This window comes from Schistocerca americana, chromosome 7, assembly GCF_021461395.2.
Source record: "Schistocerca americana isolate TAMUIC-IGC-003095 chromosome 7, iqSchAmer2.1, whole genome shotgun sequence".
In the NCBI taxonomy this organism is placed as follows: domain Eukaryota; kingdom Metazoa; phylum Arthropoda; class Insecta; order Orthoptera; family Acrididae; genus Schistocerca; species Schistocerca americana.
The window spans coordinates 129469164-129489363 of record NC_060125.1 but is presented as its reverse complement, the minus strand read 5'-3'; the positions used below and the strand labels follow the sequence as shown (position 1 = coordinate 129489363).

At 37.9% G+C, this 20200-nt stretch overlaps 1 protein-coding gene across 2 annotated transcripts in view; it reads left to right on the top strand.

Annotated features, from left to right (window-relative positions):
• LOC124621901 (ubiquitin carboxyl-terminal hydrolase 46) overlaps positions 1–20200 on the top strand; it is a 90210-nt gene that overhangs the window by 430 nt on the left and 69580 nt on the right. For both annotated transcript variants that reach the window (XM_047147396.1, XM_047147395.1), the window contains exons 2-4: positions 77–157; positions 18126–18342; positions 18430–18510. In XM_047147396.1, the coding sequence (XP_047003352.1) occupies positions 77–157; positions 18126–18342; positions 18430–18510 (379 nt within the window). The remainder of the gene's footprint in view (positions 1–76; positions 158–18125; positions 18343–18429; positions 18511–20200) is intronic.

Sequence of the window (20200 nt, the reverse complement as noted above, 5' to 3'; positions counted from 1 at the left end):
GCGTGTGCTTTACACCTGTCATTTATCTGTCAGCAAAACAATAATATGTTTAATTGTTTTACATTTTGTTGTATAGGGTGCAAACATTTCGCAGCTAGAACGAGATATTGGATCAGATCAGTTCCCACCGAATGAACACTACTTCGGATTGGTTAATGTGAGTACCATCATACCGATTTCTGACATTGATCATTCTTGGCTTGACACTGATGTATGAGGAATGAACGTCTGTTTTGCCTCATTGTTAGGTGTGTTAGTCATATTGATAGAATAAACACGGTATTCAGCTCGTTAATCTGAGCTGCATGAGCATGTTTACATTAACCTCCAAAGTTGTCGCAGTTTATCGATTACGTCATTACTTGCGCATACAACAATTTTTTCCTCAGATTGATGTAATCTCTGCCGACTCTTTTTTTTTTTTTTTTTTTTTTTTTATTTTTTACGCATTCAAAAAGATTGTTCTGTCAAGAGCATGTAGATGACCTGAAAAGTAAATATTAATTACATTTCGATGAGAAATTTTTCTCTTAGCTGATAGTTTTTTTGCAACACAACGCATTAGGTTATATTTGTCGGTAACTGAACACTTAAGTTCATTTGGCTCAGGTTAACAGTGTAAGATAATATACAGAACCTGTAACTGACTCCCCATTCAAATTGGGAAGATGACAATTCTCAATTTGTTGGTGTCAAATGTGACAGGTATTCCATTTATCCATGAATAAAAACTTTGCACTTTCATTTCAAATTAAAATTGAATGGAGTGTATAAGCTCCTTAAAGATATGTTAACCACCCATTGTATATGTGTATTACTTGAAAATGGCTCACTCTTTCTAGAAATCTAGTATTTCGTTATGTAAATGTGGAGGTGGACACGTTACTTTGCCTCTTAAGCCCATCTGCAGTGGATGCACTAGTATTTCTCATGTTTTGGCCAATTTGTTGTGTCTGATACATCACTGTGTGTAATGACCACAATGACACTCTTCTTAAGACAGTGAACTCTTATTCCAGTTCATTGATAGGATACTGCTTACAAATCACCTGAGTGTCCCATCTTAGAATGTTGCTGAAGTGTGTGGGACCCATACCAATTAGATCTAACAGGCTACATTGAGTATATATGAAGACGAGTGGGTTGAATGGCTGTAAGTTTGTTTGGACCAGGGGAGAGTGTCACAGAAATGTTGAACATGAACTAGCTGTTGTTCTGACATATACCAGTTATCTTGCAAAAGCCTGCTTACAAATTTTGAGAACCATTATTAAGTGAATAATTTAGAGATATTTTGCAGTCCCATAACTATCTCTCATGTAGAGACTGTGATGACGATATTAGACTAATTAAGCACACATAGAGCATTTACACAGCTGTTCTTTCTGCACTCCATACATGGTAGTATGAAGGAAGAAGCCCTAACATGGCACCATGTAAAATACCTCTGCCATGCACTTCACAGTGGTTTAAAGAGTGTATGTTCTGATTTATATGTAGAACAGGACTTCAAATCCAAGTTTAGGCACCCAGGATAAGGTTTCCATGAATAACTTGAATGCTGTACTTCTTTCTTAAACAAGACTATAGCTGCAGTCCTCTGCCCTCGTAATGCAGTCTGAACACATGCTTCATTCCAGTGACATCAGTACAATGTAGAACTTGATTCTCCTGCCCTTTTGTTACGTAAATTCCATTTCACTTTCTTGAGCTCTTTAAGAAATGTCTCCTTATCAAGTAGGATTTTAGGCCATAGCAGTTATTATACATAGGCACAGAATCATCTGATTCCACCCATTTACTTTGACCTATGACTTCATCAGTATGGCAGAAACAGCCGGTTCCAGTGTATACAATACGTCAACAATGATGTCACTCTATACACATGCCAACAAACATGAACAAAAATAAAAATGACACAATGTCTTACTCCGAAAATAAAAAAAAACAGGCAACCATGGGAAAGTGGAACTTTAGGATGGGAGAAAGCTAAATAAACAATAATAAAAAAGCGCTGCACCATTTGAAAACAAATAATACCCAGAAACAATTAAAATTATAACGTTCCACTGCACCAACAAAACCACACACCTACAACTCTGAAAAGTGGAGGCAAATTCCCAAATGTCTCATATTCACTGCATGAACTGACCTACCATAAATATCTAACAGACAAAACATCACACAATTACTATAGGATAAAACCAAGACAAAAATTACTTACCAATAAAAGCCTCCAGCAATACCGCCTATGTTGGCCAGCATGCACATGATGCAACCCCCCCCCCCCCCCACACACACACACACACACACACACACACACACACACACACACACACACTCTCTCTCTCTCTCTCTCTCTCTCTCTCTCTCTCTCTCTCTCTCTCCACCTCCAAAATTAAATAGATCTCCTAAAACACCCACATGTTAACTTAATAAAAAAGTTGAGACTTGTTTCTGTTCTGCACAACAAACACCAAATTACTCAGGTTAAAAAAAAAAAAAAAAATCCCTTAGTAACTCCATGAAAACACTTCCACAACCCCATGTTACCGCACCAACTACCGAAACTCAAAATCACGTTAGCTAGATGACAACCCAAACTCGAATGAATCCAGTACCACACGTTAAATTCGGCATGTCCGTATCCCCCACCAGACGCCCACCATCAAATACAACACGACATTTACGAACACAACCAACTCAAAAACATTGCACTGTAGTGACATCCTGCACAACACCACCACCATTATGTCACAGGTCAAAGACAATGGGTGTAATGGCACGCTTCCGTTGACTCTATACGTGGATGAAATATTACTAAGCATTCATTTTCCATAATAGTCAGGGTAAGACATGCAGAAAACACCCTTTTGTATTGTCATCCAATATCAGTACTGAGTATCTCCCATTGTGCAACCATACACAACTGTTCAGTCCATTAACAATGTGATGTTCATAATAAGATGTTGATACCACATAACCTGGAACATCATATACAATTTCAGAAACATACCATTGTTTACTTGAGTATCCAGTTATCACTCTGTCCTGCAAAGCTGTGGTAGATAATGCAAGAAGCTCATCCATGCACTGTTCATTCTGTTTTAATCAGTTTGCTCAAGATAGACTTTCCTTTTCAATATTCTATTTCATTTATTGTATGATGTTTTGTTAAATTTCTCTCTGTGTGTATACTTGGTTGTAAATTGCAAAAATAGGGTACCCACATTTGTCTGTTACTTGTTGTCTTCCTTTGCCTATACCTTCTAGAAAGATTATACTTCTTTCTCCAAATTACAGCTGTAGCATATGTTTCAATATCTGAAATTGTCATATTATACCTTGTGAGAATGTTTTGAAGTTTATGTGAGATGTTTGTGAGCCTTCTTGGTTTTCAGCTATTTGCATTAATTCACCTTCATTATTGTCATTCATTTGACTGTTTGAGAAACTAACTTATTCAGTTTTGCCTAGTTACAAACTCTTGCACCCTGTACACCAGTGTCTTATATTAAGAATGACTGTCACAATCTTCCTCAGGTTAACTTTCCTTGTAATGTTCCTTCTAGGACATCTACAAGAAACTGAGTGTGTTGGATTATGTGAGTAATCCACTTGTGTCTTCTTCTGTCTATTGTTCTCCTAAACAACCTTTGCCAGTGCTTTGCTTGACTTCCTGTTAGGTGGCTTTATCTGTCCATGTCTTTGGTACCATACCTCAAATGCTCAGAGATTTCATTTCATTTTTGTGTATTTTCTATGTTTCACAGCTGTAACATGTTACACTCCAAATGCAGCTCTTAATTGACTTTTTCCTCATGTGCTTCTCTTTCTTTGTTGTACGTCATCTTCACTTTTTCCATCTTGAGTTATCTTACTTCTGAAATATGTATATGATCTTATTTGTTCTTATTTTATTTCCTCTGGTTTTAATTTCTACGGTTTCCTTGGAGTACATGAATAGTTGTGTAATTCTGAATTAATTTGTTTTGTACTCATCCCTCAGTACTATGTCCCTAACTTTTAAAATTCTTTGGAGATTTCTTTCATCTGGAGCTATCATAACCATATCTGCAAACCTAAGTATCTGTATTTGTTCACCATTTACTCTGATACCTGTACAGTATTCTTTGTACCATTTATTGCATATTCTATGTAGATGTTGAATAAGCATGGTGACATATTATATCTTATTCTTTTGTTTTCTGTAGTGTAGTTTAATAAGTTCTAGAGTTGTAATTAGTTGGTTCCAGTTGACGTTGTTGAAAACTGTTACGAAATCTATGAGAGCTATGGTATGTGATCAGTTGCAAATAATAATGTTCATAGCTATTTTTTGTTAATTTATAAATCAAATGGATGCATTACTTTCCTATATTATTTAGTCCAAATAAACAATGAATGATAGTGGCGATAAACTACATTATTGTCTAAGTCTCTGAAAATTTCTTTGCTTTCTGTGTATTTTAAATAATCTAATTTTGATGTATGCAGGTTGGGGTGAGTTGAGCCTACCAGTAACGAACTTCAGTCTTGATTCATAATATGATGTTGTAGAGTGTGATGTGCAACTGGAGATTGTCAGCATTCTGTTCTCTGCTCATTTTGCTTGTATATTGTATGAAGTGCTGATACCAAAGAATGAGAATACGCGATCTTAGTTGTGGTGAAATACTGATCTGAGCATAGCCCAAGCTCTAGAGTAGTTTGAAGGGTGACTTATAGTGAGTTGATGAAGTGCATTTAAGATGAGCACCAAGTGTCAGTCTTGTCACTGAAGTTGATAGTTTTGTACAAAAGTTGTGAATCCAAGTGCAATTGTGCGCTTTTTTTCCTCTCCCGTGTGAAATGTATCATTTTGAAGAGTCATACTTCCATAATGTTGCCACAATTGTAGCAACTAGCTGCACCTGACATAAAGTGCCTGTAAATACACACCTGAAAAATAGTCATTGTAACAATGTTATTGAGCAACTAGTGACAGTATCAATACAAAGCATCCTCTGTAAGAAACTTTCCAGTGTCCTCGTTTCCAAGCATAAAACCTTCTTTCAAATTTCTTAAACGTAATATTAACTTATGAAAAGGACAGTTTGCTACTCTTTGTATAGCAGAAATGCTGAATCGCTGATTGGCACAACAAAAAGACTGTTAAAGAAGTAAGCTTTTGGCCAAAAAAGCCTAGTCCGAATTGGACAACACACTTGTGGTTCTCTGGCTGCTGAGGCTAGCAGCCAGAGAAAGTCATCATGTGTGTGACAAGCATTTGCGCACGAATTTCTGTGTGTGTGTGTGGGGGGGGGGGGGGGGGGGGGGTTGGCTGATTCGGATGTACACCATTTTGGTCAAAAGCTTACTTGTTTGCCAGACGTTTTGTTGCGCCTATCTGTGACTCAACATCTCTGTTGTAGGATAACTAGCAATCTGTCCTTTTTTATAATATTGTCATCCTGGATTTTCCATTGTTTAATTTACTTACTTATCCAGTGGTCACTGGCCCTGTGTACCATCCAGTGCATTGACAGTAGATTTCCATTTTAATCACTCTGGTGCTATGTCCTCTCAGTTGACAGCATTCATACCTTCTGCCTCCTCTTTCTTACGCATCTTCCAATATGCATCTTGATCTGCCCATGGTTCATTTAGCTCTGATGTGGACAACGGAAGCTTCGTGGGAAGTTGGGTCTCTGATGTAAGGATTATGTGACCTGTCCATTGGGGTCATTGACTCTTTTGATGGTGTAAAACATTGGGCTGGTTCATGATCATTTTGTGGAATTTGAAATGCCTTTATACTTGAACAACTCTGAAGGTTTATTAGTCTCCTAAGGCCAGCAGAAATTCTTTCACTTACGTTAATGGATATTTGATTAGAACTTCCCTGGTACTTGAACCCATAGATTTTAAATGGTGTCCATCAGCTGTGAAGTGTTCATGTGCATATTTAGTTCAGTTTACTTGCATATTTTTTGCTTTTTACGAGTGGTATCCTGCTATATTTGTTACTATATATCTCTTCCCAACATCTTGTTCACTCTTGCTCACTAATGTTACATAGTCTGCATAAGCAAATAGTAGAAACCTGCCACCTTCCTTCCCGTGTGTGTGTGTGTGTGTGTGTGTGTGTGAGTGTGCGCGCGCATGCTAATCATTTCAGTGAGTTCTGTTGAGGTTTAATGCAGTAAGCTCATTGAAAATCTATGAACAATAGCTGGACTTATATATCTCTTCACCAATATTCCTCACAAATTTGCCAAATGGCAAACAAATTGTCAGTAGTTCAGCAGCATGGATGGGATGGGGTCCAGTCTGATATTCATATATACTTTTTGCAAATGGTTTTAGCTTTTGTAAAATAACTGTGAAGTAGATTGATTCCATGGTAGTTAGAGCTGTCCGTCTTGCTTCCGTTCTTGTATATTGAACAGATGACTGCAGTCCTCCAGCTGCCTGGCAATGCCACAGTCTGCCAAAGGAACTGAAAGAGTTTGCAAGCTCGGTCTCTATTCTTAAGCATTTCTGTATAAACAATATCTTCCCCTGCTGTTTTATTGCCTTTCATCTTCTGTGTGGCTTGCGCTGTGTTTTTCTCCGTGTCGTCAATATTTGTCTAATTTGTTATTTCTTGGTTTTCACTAAAACTTAGCTCTGGGTTAAGGTAGTTGAGTAGCTCACTGAAATAACTTTTCCATCACTTGACTCAGTGTCCTTAGTTGTGTTTCCATTTTTGCCACTTATGCACTGACTCCATGCATTGAGGGAAGCCCTACCTATGCAGGGTGTACATAAAGTCCAGGAACACTTTCAGTTATTTATTGCACAAGAACCAAATATTGTACAGATATCATACATATGTCATTTTGAAGAGAAACCCTGAAAGTTTTTTTTTTTTTTCCATGTATACCGCCACAACATAGTTTCGTAATTTCCCGATAGTGAGCACTAGTCGCAAACATGGCGAATTCAGGTGTGTGACATCTGTACAATGTTTAGTTCTTGTGCAATAAAGAATTGAAAGTGTTCCTGGACTTTATGTACACCCTGTATTGACAATGTTAAAATTTGTTACTCAGATTCCTTGTATTTCGGAAACCAATAAAGCAATGGACATGAAACTTGTGCAGCCCATTACATGTTATGTTCTTAATGTGCTGAACTAAAATAATTGCATTTCATCCAAGGATTCAGGAGGAATAATATTTTTAATTATGTGGTTAACGTTTTGTATAATTTTTTGTATTTTCTTCAAAATAATTTTAATTGTACTCAACATTATGTTTTTATTTTAGTTCAGTAGACTCAGTATATCTATGTTGCAAATCCCTGAAAACTTGAATACTCTGCTCAAAGAGATTTTGAGATTTAGGGGATAATGCAACTGAAAATGTAAATTTTCTGAAACAGTGTCTAATGTTTAAAATGACTAAACCTTACTTGCCACCTTTTTTTTTCACTCAGGAGCACCCTGTACCATGCTGTTATCACCATTTTGATAATTTTCCATGGATCTTGTTCTTTTCTCCCTTCTGGACTCCTTAATGGCCATTTCTGTTGTATTTTGTGCTTTATCAATGTGAACCTCATTCATCCAAGGAATTTCTTTGCAGATTACTCCAGGAATAATTCCTGTATGCTATAGCACTTTCACGCTACCAATGTTACCATCATTAAAAGCAGTAACAGTGTCGCAGACTCCCTCATTTTAGTCTTCCTCCCAACAAAAACATTTTTTACTGTGAGAGTCCATATGAGATTGTTGAAAGACGCATTTGTATTCTGAGTCTGACCATGTAGAGACTGCTTCCACAAGTCACAATGTGCCAAGTCTCATGACTTACGTGACACTGTTGATATGACATGTTTCTGCCTGGGTGAAGTGTTCAAGTATCAGACATTGTGCTACTTGCACCATGTATCTGGTCCGGGAGGTCAAAGCTGATGTGTTTGTATGTCATTTGTTGACAGTTTGTGGAAGAACAAATCGTCAGTGTTATGGTATTTTACGGGCTGTAAGATGCACCTTAATTTTTTAAAAAGTTTTTATCATTTGGATTATTAGATTGCAAAGTCAGACTAAAAGAAACCAAACTGACCTTTAACATCCCTGAAAATTGTTTTCTGAATTTTCTTCTTCTTCCCACTTGCTTCTTCTGGGTGTTTTTCTTCCTCATCCTCTTAGTTGTCATCATTGTCCTCTTCATACATAAGATGGTCTTCACTGCCATCGAGAGCATTACTTATGCCACAGTTCATGAGTGATTTAATAATAATGCCTTTTCTCACTATAGACTATGACTGTTTTATCCACTGACTCATTGTTTGATTGTAGGTCAGTTTAAAGCTCCCTACGGCGTGAATACATGTTGGGTTTCATCAGTTGTCCATTTGTTCTATTTCTCTCTCATATATACTGTAAATGGTTTATTTATTGAGACATCAAAAAGTTGCAGTTGTGAAGTGAGTCCTTCTGGAATAACAGCAAGCTCTGTACTTCCCTGTCTCAATTTCTCTTTCACAGAATTTTTCAAATGACTGCTAAACTGACCTAGCAGAAGAAGATAACTCTTCTTCAATAAAGCAACTTTCCTTCTCTCCCACACTCTGTTAATCCATAATTTCATACCATCGTCATCTGTCCAACCCTTGTGAGATGACGTCAGTCATTTCAAGCTCTTTTTTGGGACAACCAATCCCCTTCTTAGTGGTTTTTTAAGTTTCCCTTCTGTTTTTAGTTTCTCCAATTTTTTGAGTTTCGTTCCCATTGCTGCTGGTTTCCAGTTTCGTTTTTTTACCTTTTCCTAAGTCACAGACCGGGCACTAATGACCGTAGCAGTTTTGCACCATAAAACCATAACAAAAAAAAACCTGGTGGTATTTCAGAAGGTTTGGGCATTGTTTGTACTTGAAAAGGACTGTTGGATTAAGTTTAGTACCACTAGCACTAGGACAATAATGTAGAGCATTTTTTCGTGCCGATTTGTTTTTATAGCTACAGTTTTAGTACCTGTCATGACAGCAGTTCTATTACTTGACACATCAAGTGTCGGAGGAGTTTTGTCCATATTCACTATTTGGCTTAGTTCCACACTGGTTTTCTCTCAATGTTGAACAATAAGCAATGAAAAGATAATATTTTCTCTTCATACTCTTGTGGCATTTTCTTGGATATTTTGGTTTTGGCTGGCATGCTAAGTTGATGATGCTTTATAAACCTGTAGCACCAACCATCTCCAACCATAAAGTCTGTTAAGTTCCACTGTTATGCTCACTTATAAGCATGTATTTGAATCATTTTTGGATTAATTCCAGTGCCATTTTGATGGTGTCCTTGAATCCATTTCAATACATCATCTACTTTGGCCATTTTGCACATTTAGTCTTACTCGTTTTTATTAGCCTACCAATTGCGAATGGATTTTTTGTGTTAATGGAAGGCCAAAATGCCACTGAGCTGCTCTGTTTCCATGTCCATCTGCATATGCAATTATTGTGAATTTAAAGCCTGTATCAGATGAACACCTTTCATTTTTTTTCTGTTGTGAAATTAAGTGCTAACAAAAATATTGTGTTGTTGCAAATAACACAAATCACTTTCAATTAAAAGTTCACCAGCACTGTAGATTGCAATGATGTAGACAGTGTTCTGGGTTTTCAATGGCAGGCAGGGGAGACGGTGTTAGCAAGCTTTTGAATACCCACGACTCATGTTTGTCGCATCGATGCACTGCTACTGCCAGTTGAACCCAACATTGCTAGATAGGGATAGATTTCTGATGGCATTGGATATATAGCCGTTTTTATGATGGCAGGAATTTTAAGTCAAACACTAGACATTTTTGTATATTAATTTCGAGATAAGACACACCTGAATTTTGGAAGCAATTTTTCGAAGCAAGAAGTGTATCTTATAGTCTGTGAAATATGGTAGTCCTAATAGCAATCTCATTGTTTTAATTCATCAATAATTTTGTCTGCCAGCCATCCCTTATGGTTTCGCCATCTGAAAGTTTCTTGTTTCTCAAACTTAGTTTCAGCTTTCTCAGCCAGATGCCCATTCTCTTTTGCACACAATTCACACATTCCATTTTTGTGATAATCATATCGCCATAGGGCCAAGCTGCTGCTGCTGCTGCTACTACTACACCATTGCATGCTTTGAATCCCCATTACCTAAGAACTTAGAATAACAACACCAGTTTCATTCATGAATCAACTGGAAATTTCAATAGCTGCAAGGTCTCCATATTCCACCACTTGTTCCTTCATAGTTTGTATAACAGATATATTCTGCATAGTTCACTAATTTACATTTATAACATGTTTTGTCAAAATCTGAAAGTATATTATTTTTATGGTATTCGCACTGTTTATTGTAACAATGGAGTTCTTAGAACGTCTACATACTGCAAGGGTTTATATTCTGAAAAGCTACTTAATAGTTTCTGACATTGCTACCAATATAAACAGTATAATTTCACCTGTGTAATATTGCAATCCGCAGCCTACTGTGTAAAAAGTTAGTTACTTTATTTGATCTTACAGTGGAAAAAAAAGCTCCCCATGCAAGTTTGTATGATACCATTTTATTAAGAAAAATGCAAATTTTGTAGTGGGATAAAAGTCTGAAAAATGCAAAATGTTTCCACTCAGATTTATCTTGAACCCTGTTATTGCTGTCTCCACATGGAAAAATCTTCTGCTGTCCGGGCTTCAATTATTCATCTTTTCAGTTCTCAGCACTGTTGATGCTTCTCTGCCTGCTTCTAGATATGTTTTCTTCAGTGTTTTGTTATCTATATCCTTTAGCCGTAGCTCACATGCTTTCTTCTTTCTCTTAATTACTACTCCACATTCCTCACTAGACAAACTTCTTGCCCCAGTTTTTTCTTTCTATCCACTGCTTCAGATGTCTTCAGTGTGCTACACCTTCTCCTTCTGCTTAATCATCTACACCAAATGAGGTGGCACAGTTCAAATCCCTGTCCAGCCATCCAGCTTTAGGCTTCCTGCAATTTCTCTAAATTTCTCCAGGCTTGCCAGGATGGTACCTTTGAAACAGCATGTCCATATTCCTTCCACATCCTTGGCATAATCAAAGCTGGTGGTCTGTCTCAAATGACCTTATTGTCAGCAGGATGTTAAATTCTAATCTTTCTTCCTTCTTTCCATCATCTACATTTTTAGTGTATCAACATGACTATTTATTTCTGAATTAAACTCTTGACATTATTCTACACTTATTAGATTTGCTGCATAAAACCATGGGTTTACATTCATTATTTTCTTACCAAATCTGAACTTCCCTAGGTCTAGTTTTGCTTGCACCAAGAAATCATCTGTCCTACAATCCAGTGATTGTTGGTCTGACATCCTTTACTATTTTCCTGTGCTGTATGTCTCTATCATTTCGTGATCTTTTTGACTGACTGATAATTTTTCTCCCCGGTGAGCATCATGTTCCTGGATGAATTTTCGTATGAGGACTGTTGTTGAACTGATAACCATATTTGCTGAAGTGGTAGATGTTAACGTTCTTAAGGTGTTATTGTTGGTTTTTTTTTTTTTTTTTGTGCAACCTGTACTTTCCTGTGCTCAGAGAATAGGTAGTTTATTTTTACACTTTTGTGTTAAATGCACGTAAGAAGTACATGTGTGTTCCTTTTCGGGAATTCATAAATCTCTGTTTTGGCATGTTTTGCTCTCAATCTGGCCATGAACATTGATGGCCACATTACAACTTTTCTGGGTGACTGAAATGACAGACATTTGCTCATAGTTTTGAACTCCATTTTGTTTGCCATGTTCTTACTGAGGGCAAAAACCATCCCAAATTTTCTTTCGGATCTTCTTCCATAGAATATTTTCGCAGCTCGTGGTTTAGGGGTTAGCGTAGCTGCCTCTGGATCACAGGGTCCCGAGTTAGATTCCGGGTCGGGTTGGGGATTTTCTCTGACCGGGGACTGGGTGTGTGTTTTTATTATTATTATCATCATCATCATTTGAGAGAGTGACTAGATTGGATTGTGAGAAGAAAATGGACTGTGTAGAAATTGTGACTTTGTACGGGCGCTGATGACCACGCAGTTGAGCGCCCCACAAACCAAACTACTTCTTCATCATCATCATCCATAGAATATTATAACTTTCCTACCTGCTGTGCAGCCATCTTAAGCTAGCCATTTAGTTTACTGCAATGCCACTACATCTATCCTACAATGTGTTATCTACTGTAATTGTCCCTTTTTAACTTGGTTAAATTTTTCTGGTGTGTGGTTGTCAATCCAGTGATCAACCGCCAACCTGGAGGACCGAGCTCTCTTCTGTTGGGGCTACCGTATATTAGCTGAAAGGACCAGTTTTAAGGCATCTGCCATCCACCATCACCCTTCTTAAAAGGGGATAGGATATACTGCCTTCACACACAGATGTGATGTATGCCAAAAACTTTTAGTGGATGTATCTATTCAACATAAGTATAACACTCAAGACTTACTGTCCAGTGACATACCCTCCTCCTTTGTCAGAATGGGCTTGTGAGTTGGTATGGCCCTGCCCTGTTTCATCGATGCCGGAGTTGATGCATTTTTCTATTGATCTTGCACACCACCTGTGCTGGTGAAGTATGTGAAGGAAGGGAATCTGGAGATGGATAATAGTAGGGACTGAGTGCAACATAAATCAGATGGGTTGCTGTGAGGCACCTTTTGTCTGGATCCTCTGCAGAGACCTGTCACAAACTCACCTGCCCACATGGGCAGTACTATGATAAAGTGGTTCCTCCTGGAAGAGAAAATCGTTCGCAACAATTAAATTGTGCTCTGTGCAAAATTGTATCAGGCAGTTTACCATTCCTTTTACCCAGGTCATGTTTTCCTCTTTCTTTTTCTTCTGTTGAATTCTCCCATCATAAACAAATTTCCATCTCTCTTAATTACCTGAATAATTTCTTTTATCTTATTGTACAATTTTCCAATCTCTGTATCATCTGAGAGTTAGTAGGTATGGTTACTTGTAGTACTATACTGGGTTACAACTGTGATAATTCATTCACTGTGCTCTTCATTGGAATTTACTTACATTAGTATCGTCTTTCTCACTATTAGACCTACTCTTGCAATATTCCATTCCCAGGCCATAAGTTTTTTGCAATTGTACATTTGGCAGTTTTTTAAAAATGCAGTTTTCTTTCAGCCGTTCACCAGATATCAAACTTAAGTCTTTTAAGAATTTCTTAGCAGACGGCCTCCTGTTGGCATCAGCCTAAGTTGATATTTGCAATGGGCTTGGCATGGCAGCTTCATGGACATACCTCAACCAATAATGGAACACAATTCTGTAAATGCCCCAGTATTGTCCCAGCCCTGTAGGTGGCTGCTGTTTTCACCTGCAGCTTCGCTATTGAAAGCAGGCAACAGTGCTACAAGCTGTCCGGGATCTTCTTACACTGTGTCAACTGCAAACTCAATTTCTTATTTTTTGTGTCATAATTAATGGTGTAAACGCATACGGTTGAAAGTAGTACTTGACACCAATTGACGGAGGGGGTGTGGGGTGGGGGGGGGGGGGGGCAGAAGGACACATGTTCATGTTGTTGTTAAAGAACCAAGAAAAGAAAGGAAGGCATTGAACTGATCCATTGTCATTCTTGTGTATGTTTTTGAACATTAGATAAGTCCATCATAGTATTATTGAAATAAATTTAGTCTCTGACCCAAGAATGTGCCTACACTGCAACAAAAAAATTCTGTTTTGCTTAATTGACTTATTATCTCTAAGTATTCATAGCAGCAGAAACCCAGATAGTTCAAGGATTCAACTAAGTGATGTAGTTATGAAGAAAGTTATTATATAGCAGCCAAGCTCAGAAAGTGCATGAATCAGCTTTGACCAGTATCATCAGTCGTTGATAGTGGAGTCTTGCATACACAAGCAATCAGTTATTTTGTTTGGAAATGAATGACTATGTGGTAACATTGGTTCATTGTGTGCAACCTTTTCACCTCCCGAAAGTTCATGCTTTCTTGGACGGATATAAAGATATATCTTTAACTACAGTAAAGGAAGAGTAAAGGAGACCCCTCAATGAATTGCCACCTCCCTCCCACCCCATCTCTCACACACACACACACACACACACCATCAGTTGATTTCTTCTGAAAGTTAGCAAAGCTATCATGCTCTTTTGTGTGTGTCACTTGGCGTCACAATGCTTCTCATATTTGGTGAGTGGTCTTCCTGACCCCCAAATTACTTGCATAAAATGTATTGTTACTTTATCAAACTGTGGCAATTAAGCCATTTATCTTCAATTTAAGTAACATGATCTTCATAATGAAAATTCAGTCCACTTAAGATTCAAAACCAGTTTTCTACACAGTGACACAGAGTGAATTTGCCTTGCAGAAAAAAAAGGGGGGGGGGGGCAAATTGTCCATTTAACATCGAGGCAGGTATCAGAAATTGATGTTATATCCATGATATTGTAGTCACCACAGCTGTTGGCATTACATGGGCCCTTTGTCTAGGGTAGCATATTTGAATAGTAATCAAAGTGCCCTCAGTCCTATGTTCGAACCTTGTTACTGCCTAAATTTTAAGTAAAGTGATCAGCAAGGGTGGCTGAAGACTCGTGGCATAAGAAGTCACTCTTGTTCTGCCAATGGCCTTGTCAAAGATAGCAGAGGGGCTGATAGACAGTCAGGGCACTCTCTTGCCCTTGGGATGGGTAACTGTCCCTAAAAGCCAGAAGAATCAGCAATGATCAATGGCTTGAGGATGCAGAAGGCAATGGAAACCACTGCATTAGACAGTTTGTATCCATAGGACATTAGGCCTGTAACTGAAAAAGTGTTGTGATGATCTCTCAATTGGCAAAAGATTCTGACTAGTACCCCATTCGGTTCTCTGAAGGGGCTGCCAAGGGGGAAGTGACAATGAGAAAAAGGTTGAATAACCAATGAACGAATACTGTTCTAAGAGTCGGGGGTTTGAAATGTCAGAAGTGTGAATGTGGTAGAGAAGCTAGAAAATCACAAAAGGGAAAACCTAAGGCTCTGTCTAGATATAGTGGATGTTAGTGAAGTGAAGTGGGAAGCAGACAAGGATTCCTGGTCAGTCAAGAATAAGGTAATATAAACAGCAGCAGCAAATTGGTATAACAGGAGTAGGAGTCATTATGGAGGGTAGGGCAGAGGGTAAATTACTGGGAACAGCTATATGATAGGGTTGTTCTCATCAGAGCTCACAGCAAGCCAACACTGACAACAATAATGCAGGTACACATGCTGGTGTCGCAAGCAGAAGATGAAGAGACAGAGAAAATATACAAGGATATTGAGTAGGTGAATTAGTAGGAAAAGGGAGCTGAATAATAGTCATGGAGGATTAGAATGCAGTTGTAGTGGAATAAGTAGAAGAAAGTTTATGGGAGAATATTGGCTTGGTAGTAGGAATGAGAGGGGAGAAAGACTAATTGAGTTCTGCATTAAGTATTGGTTAGTAATAGTGAATACTTTGTTCAAGAAACGCAAAAGGAAGAGGTACACTTGGAGAAGGTCAGAGTACCGGAAGATTCAGTTAGATTAAATCGTGGTCAGGCAGAGATTCGGAAATCAGATATTGGATTTCAATGCATACCCTGGAGCAATACAGACTTGGATCACAATTTGGTAATGATGAAGAGTAGGAAGAATCGGTATGCAAAGAAGTAGGATACAGAAATTCTAAGGAATGAAGTTGTCTGAGACTATAGATACTGCGATAAAGAATAGATCAGTAGTCAGTTCAGTTGAAGAGGAGTGGATGTGTTTAAAAAGGGCAATCACATATGTTAGAAAGAAAAACATAGGTACAAAGAAGGTAACTGCAATGAAACCATGGACACCAGTAGTAGTACTTCAGTTGATCGAGAGAAATAAGTACAAAAATACTCAGGAAAATTCAGGAAGACGAGTCACTTAGGAATAAAATAAATAGAAAGTGCAGGGAAGCTAAGTGGAAATGGTTGCCCAAGAAATGTGAAGAAATCTAAAAAGAAATGATGATTGGAAAGATTGACTCGGCATATAGAAAAGCCAAAATAGCCTTCAGTGAAACTAATAGCAAGGGCAGTAACATTCAGAATGCAATGGTAATTCCACTTTTGATGCAAAGGAGAGAGCAGATAGGTGGAAAGAGTACATTTGAAGGCCTCTATGAGGGAGAAGACTTGTCTGATGACACGATTGAAGAAGAAACAGGAGTTGACAGGGATGAGGTAGGGGATCCAGTACTCGAATCAGAATTTAAGAGAGCTTTGAACAACTTAAGGTCAAATAAGGTGGAAGGGGAGATAACATTCAGTCAGAATTTCTAAAATCGTTGGAGGCAGTGGTGACAGAATGACTAGTCACTCTGTAGTGTAGAACATATGAGACGGGCAATATACTTCCAGACTTTTGAAAAAACACCGCCCACACAATTCCAATGATAGCAAGAGCTGACAAGTGCGAGAATTATTGCACAGTCACCTTAACTGCCCGTGCACCCAAGTTGCTCACTAGAGTAATGTAGAGAAAAATGGAAAAGGACATTGAGGATCTGTTACCTGCAATGAGTTTGGCTTTAAGAAAGGTAAAAGTGCCAGACAGGCAGTTCTGAAGTTGCAGTTGATAATGAAAGCAAGACTGAAGAAAAAAATCAAGACATGTTCATAGGATTTGTTGACTTAGAAAAAGTATTCAACAATGTAAAACAGTACTAAATGTTTGAAGTCCTGAGAAAATATGGATAAACTATAGGGAAAGATGGGTAATATGCAGTATGTTCAAGAGCCAAAAGGGAAGAATGAGAGAGGAAGACCAAGAATGAAGCGCATGTGTTAAAAAGGGTATAAGGCCAAGGTGTAGTCTTTCATCCCTATTGTTCAATCTATATGTTGAAGATGCAGTAACATAAATAAAAGAAAGATTCAAGAGTGGGATGAAAATTCAAGATAAAAGGATATTTGAATAGGAGGGACAATCTGATGAGTGCACAATATGGATTGAGAGTTAGTTAAAGAAAGATGAAAGCAATGAGAAGTAGCAGAAATGAGAACAGCAAGAAACTTAATATCAGGATTGGTGATTACAAAGTAGATGACGTTATGGAATTGTGCTATTTAGACAGCTAGGAGCACATAAAAAGCACACTAGCTCTGGCAAAAAAGGCAATCCTGACCAAGAGAAGTCTACTGGTATCATACATAGGTCTTAATTTCAGCAGAAAAATTCTGAGAGTGTATGTTTAGGGCACAGTATTGTATGGTAATGAAACATGGACAGTGGGAAAACTGGAACAGAATAGAATTGAAGCATTTGGGATGTGGTGCTAGAGAAAAATGTTGAAAATTATGTGGACGCATAAGGTAAGAAATGGTTCTCTGCAGACTTGGCAAGGAAAGGAATATATGGAAATCACTGACAAGGAGTGTCAGCCGCGCAGTTTGAGGTTCCATGTCATGCGGCCCCTCCCGCCAGAGGTTTAAGTCTTCCGCCTCGGGCATGGGGGGGTGTGTGTGGGTGTGTGTGTGTGTGTGTGTGTGTGTGTGTGTGTGTGTGTGTGTGTGTGTGGTGTTCTTAGCATGAGTTAATTTAAGTGGTGCGTAATTCTAGGGACCCATAACCTCAGCAGTTTGATCCCTTAGGAATTCACGCACATTATTGAAGTAGGATGCTAAAGTGAGCTGTAGAGGATAAAAACACTCAGATCTTGGTTATTGTCTACAGAAGCAAATCTATTCCATTGGAATGATGACAGTATCAAACTATTATAGTCAGATTAAATTGTAACAAGTAAGGTGGGGAATGTATGATCTTATTGTTACGCTATTGTAATTTTATAAATTTATTATGTATTGCTCAGTTCTGTAACTGTGAATTAAAATTATATTAATCATTCATGAAAACAGATTTTGTTTACTTTTTTTTCTCATTGGTGTGTAGATACTAACAGTTTGTTGAGTAACATTTACAACAGAGATTGTCACATATTTATTGAGCATGAATAGACTAATGGAAACTTAATACTTTGCTGTGTATGTTAAGAAATATTGAAAGTAATGTTCACAACATGATCACTATTTTTTAACATTTTTTTTCTAGTTCGGCAATACTTGCTACAGCAATTCTGTTTTACAAGCATTGTATTTCTGCAAGCCATTTAGGGACAAAGTTTTAGAATACAAAGCAAAGAACAAAAGGACCAAGGAAACCCTTCTGACATGTCTAGCTGATTTATTCTACAGTATCGCCACTCAGAAGAAAAAAGTGGGTTCTATTGCACCAAAGAAATTTATTGCTAGGTTGAGGAAAGAAAAAGGTGAGCCTTGGAATTGTACAAAAATTACTACAATAATATCAGTATGTTTATTTCTGAATGATTTCTGTTTCAATATTTTCTTTGCAGAAGAGTTTGACAACTACATGCAACAAGATGCTCATGAATTTCTCAATTTCCTCATAAATCACATAAATGAAATTATTTTAGGTAAGTACATCATTCACATCATTTTATGAAACAGTTGTGTGTTGTGCTTGTATGAGCTTGTGTGTGTGTGTGTGTGTGTGTGTGTGTGTGTGTGTGTGTGTGTGTGTGTATTGCTGACAAAGGCCTTAATGGCTGAAAGCTATAATTGTGTGAATCTTTGTGTTGTGCCTATCGCAACCATCATCTCCGCTATATGGTGAGTAGCAACTTGGCAGTCAGGAATGTGGTGCAGACAGGACATAGCTCCACTTCAATGTGAATTGCTGTCAGAGGGACAAGGGACACTCGTGCTATGAATGATCAGGATGTCTTCTTCATCAGAAGAAGATATTTAGGCACTGGGTCTTTTGTAACTCATAAATGTGGAACAGCAAAGAAAATATTGGGTACACCTGTTATGGTTGAAAAAAGGGAAGAAATATGGCACATTCAGCATAACGAAAGAACTGGGCATGTATTCCACATGTTTCCATCACTTTTACAGAATTTCTCAAAAGTGTTCCTGTATTGCATTAAGAGAAGTGAACGACAGAATTCAGAGAAAAGCAACAAAACTGGAATATTTTGATGATAACTCCTATTTTTTATATGATTTTCATTTGAACATAAGCCTAAGCATTGCTGGTTTTGAGAGAGGCATTCAAAATATTGACACTTTCCCAAAACCTGATCATCCATAAGTATTCCACTGCTGTAGACAGAAATTTCTTATCACAGAGCATTGTTTCTTACCTTGTGATAGAGATTTTGTCCCTATAGACAAGAAGAAAATGTCATTTCACACAGAAAACTGGATTCCAGTCATTGCCAATGCCAAGTGGAATAGATTCCCTCTGCTCAAGATGGAACCAGAGGATTTCAGTGAACTTAATGCACTAGACCACAAGTTTCACAGAGGCTCAAACAAAAAACTTAGTATCTCTGGCTAAATAGCTGAGTTTATCTGACTGCACATTTCATCTGACAACTGTACTACACTGAGGGTAAGGGGAAGCCATAACACCCAACAACCATATCTTAGTCAAAGTGTTGCATGAACGAGGCGAGAGGTACTGGCAAAGATCTGCCGCTAGCAAACATTATAGTTTGCTGTAGCTTGTGTGATAAAATTCTACCAGTAAAAAGTGCCAAGAAGAAAGCCTTACTTGATATATGACTACATATCCCAGCTGCAAAACGGGATTTCTGTGAACAAGTACCAATGGAATAGTGAATCTGCATGTCTGTCTGGCAAAACTGATTGGTTCAGGACAGAAAATGTAATACTGATTGTACATGTTCAGTGTAATTGCAACACAAATAGTGTTAAATTTTTCCATATCTTCTTCTGCTGTTGCTTGTGCAGATTTGTATTGCAGCCAACATTGTCTGTTTTGGCCTGCCTTTTTGTACTTCTCAAAATAAGGATTCTATTTCTGCAGTATCCCAGCAGTGTTCAATCAGCACAACATTGTAACTGCACAGATTCAGTGTTGTTCATCCAGGAAAATAAAAAAAGTAGTGGTATTTCTTCAAAGGTAACATAAGTAATTGTAAAATAAATGTTACAAAAATATGCAAAATGGCATTTTACCCAATATGTGCTGCCTGCATCAAGAAAGGCCAAATATGTAAGCATAAAATAGGTAAGCATAGAACATACAGGACATAGAATACTTTAGTTATATCAGTTGCAAAATCCCATTTCTCA